This window comes from Ricinus communis, chromosome 9 (genome assembly GCF_019578655.1).
Source record: "Ricinus communis isolate WT05 ecotype wild-type chromosome 9, ASM1957865v1, whole genome shotgun sequence".
Taxonomy (NCBI): domain Eukaryota; kingdom Viridiplantae; phylum Streptophyta; class Magnoliopsida; order Malpighiales; family Euphorbiaceae; genus Ricinus; species Ricinus communis.
Genome location: NC_063264.1, coordinates 13477196 through 13481825, shown reverse-complemented (window position 1 = coordinate 13481825; position 4630 = coordinate 13477196). Strand labels below are relative to the sequence as shown.

The window sequence follows — 4630 nt, the reverse complement described above, 5'->3', positions numbered from 1 at the left end:
TTATTATTATTAAAATTTGTTTTTTGAGTATTACACTTCAATTCCAAATAGACCAGCCTATAGGAGCAATCCCGAGGAGATGAAGGAACTTGAAAGACAAGTTTAGGAGTTAATGACCAAGGGGCACGTGAGGGGGAGCATGAGTCCATGTTGTGGTTCCTGTGATGCTAGTACCTAAGAAGGATGGATCTTGGTGAGTGTGTGTTGATTTCTAAGCTATCAACAATATCACTATAAAGTATATATATCTCATTCTTAGACTAGATGACATGTTAGATGAATTTCATGGATTTTGTATGTTTTCTAAGATGGACTTAAAGGGTGGATATCATCAAATCCGCATAAGGGAAGGGGACGAATGGAAAATGGCATTCAAAATAAAATATGGGTTATATGCGTGGTTCGTTATGCCTTTTGAATTAACTAATGCACCTAGTACATTCGTGCACTTTTATTGGAAAATTTGTTGTTGTTTATTTTGATGATATTTTGGTTTATAGTCGCACTTTGTATGAACATGTTGAACATTTGCGACTTGTTTTGGATGTTTTAAGAGTTGAAAAGCTCTATGCCAAATCTCAAAAAGTGTACCTTTTGCGCAGATAAACTTGTGTTTCTTGGTTGTATTGTTACTACTAAAGGGATTGAGGTTGATGAGGAAAAGGTGAAAGCCATCAAGGAATGGCCGACACCTAAGGGAGTTAGGGATGTGAGGAGTTTCCATGGTTTCACTAGTTTCTACAGGAGATTTGTTAAGAATTTGAGTACACTAGCTGCCCCTCTCACTAAAGTTATCAAACAAAGTGTTAGGTTTAAGTGGGGTGATAAGCATGAAAATGCTTTTCATTTTATTAAGGATAAGTTGTCTTCTGCACCTGTTCTTGCTTTACCTAACTTTACAAAAACTTTTGAGATTGAATGTGATGCTTCAGGAATAGGTATTGGAGTTATTCTTATGTAGGAAAAGAGGCCAATCGCTTTCTATAGCGAAAAGCTTAATGGGGCATCCTTGAATTACCCTACACATGACAAGGAGCTTTATGCTTTGGTGCGCGCCTTAGAGACTTGGCAACATTATTTATGGCCTAAAGAGTTTATGATTCATATGGATCATGAATCTTTGAAGCATCTTAATAGGCAACACAAGCTAAATAGGCAACATGCTAAGTGGGTTAAATTCATCGAAATGTTTCCTTATATGATCAAGTAGCCACATTGTAGATGCTTTATCATGCAGATATGCACTACTTTCTACTTTAGATGCAAAATTTCTAGGATTTGAATACATTAAAGATTTGTATATTAATGATGCTGATTTTGTTAATGTGTTCAATGCTTGTGAGAAAGTAGCTTTTGGGAAGTTCTATAGGCATGATGGTTTTTGTTTAAAGAAAACAAACTATATGCACTTAATTCTTCTTTGCGTGAGTTGCTTGTGAAAGAAGCCCATGGGGGTAGGTTGATGGGGCATTTTGGGATAGCTATGAATTATGATATTTTAATTGAACACTTCTTTTGGCCTAATATGCAACATGATGTTATGCGTGTTTGTGAAAGATGTGTTACATGTAAACAAGCTAAATCTAAAGTTAAGCCTTATGGTTTGTATACTCCTTTGCTATCCCTGGTGAACCTTAAGTTGATATTCCTATAGACTTTATATTAGGTTTGCCTAGGATAAAAAGGGGTAAGGATTCTATATATGTGGTTGTTGATAGGTCTTCTAAGATGGCACATTTAATACCATGTCATATAACCGATGATGCATCACATATAGCTGATTTGCTCTTTAAGGAAATTGTGCGCGTACATGGCATGCCTATAACTATTGTGAGGGATAGGGATACAAAGTTCTTGAGTTAATTTTGGAAGACCTTGTGGTGTAAATTAAGTACTAAACTTTTATTTTCTACTACTTTTCACCCACAAGCTGATGGTCAAATAGAAGTAGTAAATAGGACTTTATCTACTTTGTTAGGTGCCATTATTCAAAAGAATCTTAAACCATGGGAAGATTGTTTGCCACATATTGAGTTTGCATATAATAGAAGTGTCCATTCAGCCATTAATTTTTCACCCTTTGAAATTATGTGTGGTTTTAATCCATTTACTCCTTTGGATTTATCTCCTTTACCACTTGATAAGCGTATTGATTTTGATGGAAAGAAAAGGGTAGATTTTGTGCATGATTTACATGCTAAGGTGCAATTCAACATTGAGAAAAGAACCGAACAATATGTTAATCAAGCCAATAAGGGCCGAAAAAGGTGGTCTTTGAGCCTAAAGATTGGGTTTGGGTGCATATGAGAAAGGAAAGTTTTCCTGTCTAGCGGCGGTCCAAGTTGCTTCCAATGGGAGATGGTCATTTTCAAGTGATTGAATGAATTAATGATAACGCCTATAAACTTTAATGCGAATCAAGAGTCAAAGCCAAGTCATGATCCAACTTCAAGTCAATGCTTGAATTCTACTCCAAGTCCAATTACAAGTTCAAAGGATCTGTTAATCATCAAAGGAGGTCCAATTATAAGAGCTAGGGCTAAGAGGATGAAGGAGGCCTTAAATGGGCCCATTCAATAACCTCATCCAACATGTTAGGCCTTTAAAAAAGCTAGATCGGGCCAAAATATTCATAAGGAAAAAGGGGTGGGGTGAATTTCCTTGAAGAGGAAACCAAAAGAACGCGCCTAATGTTTGTTGCTTAACCAAAGAGCATGCCAACTTTAAAGAGGAAACAATAAGGCAGTCATATATCTTGTTATTTAGGAAATAATCTTGATTTATTTAGTCATGTCTTTATTGATTATGATTGACTAAATCAATTAGGCTTCTTATTTTGTTATTTTTGAAGTCTTATATTATTTCCTTTTAGAATAGGTATTATTATTTTCTAATTAAGCATAGTTCCTTATTTTGTTTATTTAGAAAAACTTCTATTTAGCATACACTTTGGTTAAATCCTATTTAGTTTATTTTCTTTATGCAAATAGAAAATTAGGGTAATGTCTTTGTCTATTTAAATCATATATAGCTGAATGACAAAAGGTAATGAATATTTTTAGTTAAACATATTTGTCGGAATTATTCTTGCTTGGGTTTTTGGAAGAACTTCTAACTTATCAAGAACTTGTTCTTATGGCGTTCAACATCGGCTTATCACTCACCTTCTACCTTTCTTGAGTCTGGTGTCAACAATCTTTCTTATACCAAAGTTCAAGATACAAGTTATCTTTAAGTCAAGGTTATCAAAGTTCAGATTTAGCTTTCTTGGGAATCTTATTCCCATTCCGTGTGTTGGGTCTTGTCACAAGTTGCTAAGTTTCACATTAAGCTTGACTTACCTGGTGACTATAATGTAAGTGCTTCTCTTAATGTTACTGATTTATCTTCTTTTTATATAGGTGAAGATTCAAGGATGAATCCTTTTGAGGAGGAAGAGAATGATGCAAATCACATTACCAAGCTTTAAGACTCAAGTCATGATCCTTTATACATTCAAGGTGGGCCAATTATAAGATCTAAGGCCAAACGCATGAAGGAAGCTCTTAATGGACTCATTCAAGAGATTTAGGCCAAGGATATATTGACCCATGGAGAGTTAGATTTAATTCAGGCTCCTAGTATTGTTAATTTAATTCAATATGATGGGCTTAATGAAACCAATCATCGCCGAATATATGTGTACAAGGGGGGGACCTTAATACTTAAAGAGGGAATAAGGGAAACACCACTTTAGCTTCCTATTTAGCTAAAAGGACCTACCAAATCAAATAGGAAGCATGGGAGCATATTTTAGCTTCCTCTTTTGCCAAATTGGAGTGTTTTTCATTAGGAAATAAGGAGGCAACCGCACACTTCATTATTTAGGAAGTTTTGCTTGATTGTTTAGTCAATTCTTATTTAGTAAAGAATAACTATTCCTTATTCTATTATTTAGGAAACTTTTATTTAGCATATCTTTTAGATAATTCCTAATTAGTTTATTTCCTTTATGCTATTTAGGAATTAGATTTATTTCCTTCACCATATAAACTAAATGTTACCATATTATTGAGGGTTAATGAATATTTTTGAGTTAAACATATTTGTGAGAATTATTCTTGCTTGGTTCTTTAGTAGAACTTCAAACTTATCAAGAACTTATTCTTGTAGTGTACAACATCGACTTATCACTCACCTTCTACTTTTCTTGAGTGTGGCATCAACAATCTTTCGTATACTAAGGTTCAAGATACAAGTTATCTTTGGCTCAAGATTATCAAAGTTCAGATTTAGCTTCCTTGGGATCTTATTCCAATTCTGCGTGTTAGGTCTTATCACAAGTTGCCAAGGTTCACATCACCGGTGAACTTGTCAATTGTGTTCCCATGATTCCTTACACCAATCCTTGTGTCATCAGTAGTTCTCATGTGTAGAGGAACAAGGACATGGAGATCCTAGTGATGCACATCCTGAATCGAAATATTTTGAAGTGCCTCGATTCTCGTCATTCCCTCTTTCCTCTAAAAGATTCATCCGCAATCATTCCAACAATTATATCAATACTCGATCAACTAATTTTCCTTCTTCGCATTTGTCCAAGCATTCGATCGATGCCTATGATTGCCGCTTCCACGTGATTTCACTCAAC

The 4630-nt window shown here is 35.0% G+C and overlaps 1 protein-coding gene across 1 annotated transcript; it reads left to right on the top strand.

The window, feature by feature from the left end:
- Window positions 1-568: 568 nt before the first annotated feature.
- LOC107261423 (uncharacterized mitochondrial protein AtMg00860-like) lies at window positions 569-3469 on the top strand. Its single transcript, XM_015720535.2, has 2 exons — window positions 569-938; window positions 3402-3469. The coding sequence occupies exons 1-2, from the start codon at window positions 569-571 to the stop codon at window positions 3467-3469; spliced, it is 438 nt and encodes a 145-aa protein (XP_015576021.2).
- Window positions 3470-4630: the final 1161 nt, after the last annotated feature.

Excerpts from the sequence above, each read along its gene's own strand:
- LOC107261423 (XM_015720535.2), top strand. The coding sequence starts at position 569 with ATGCCAAATCTCAAAAAGTGTACCTTTTGCGCAGATAAACTTGTGTTT. Across the intron at positions 939-3,401 it reads ATGTGATGCTTCAGGAATAG|GTGAAGATTCAAGGATGAAT; the intron begins GTATTGGAGTTA and ends CTTTTTATATAG.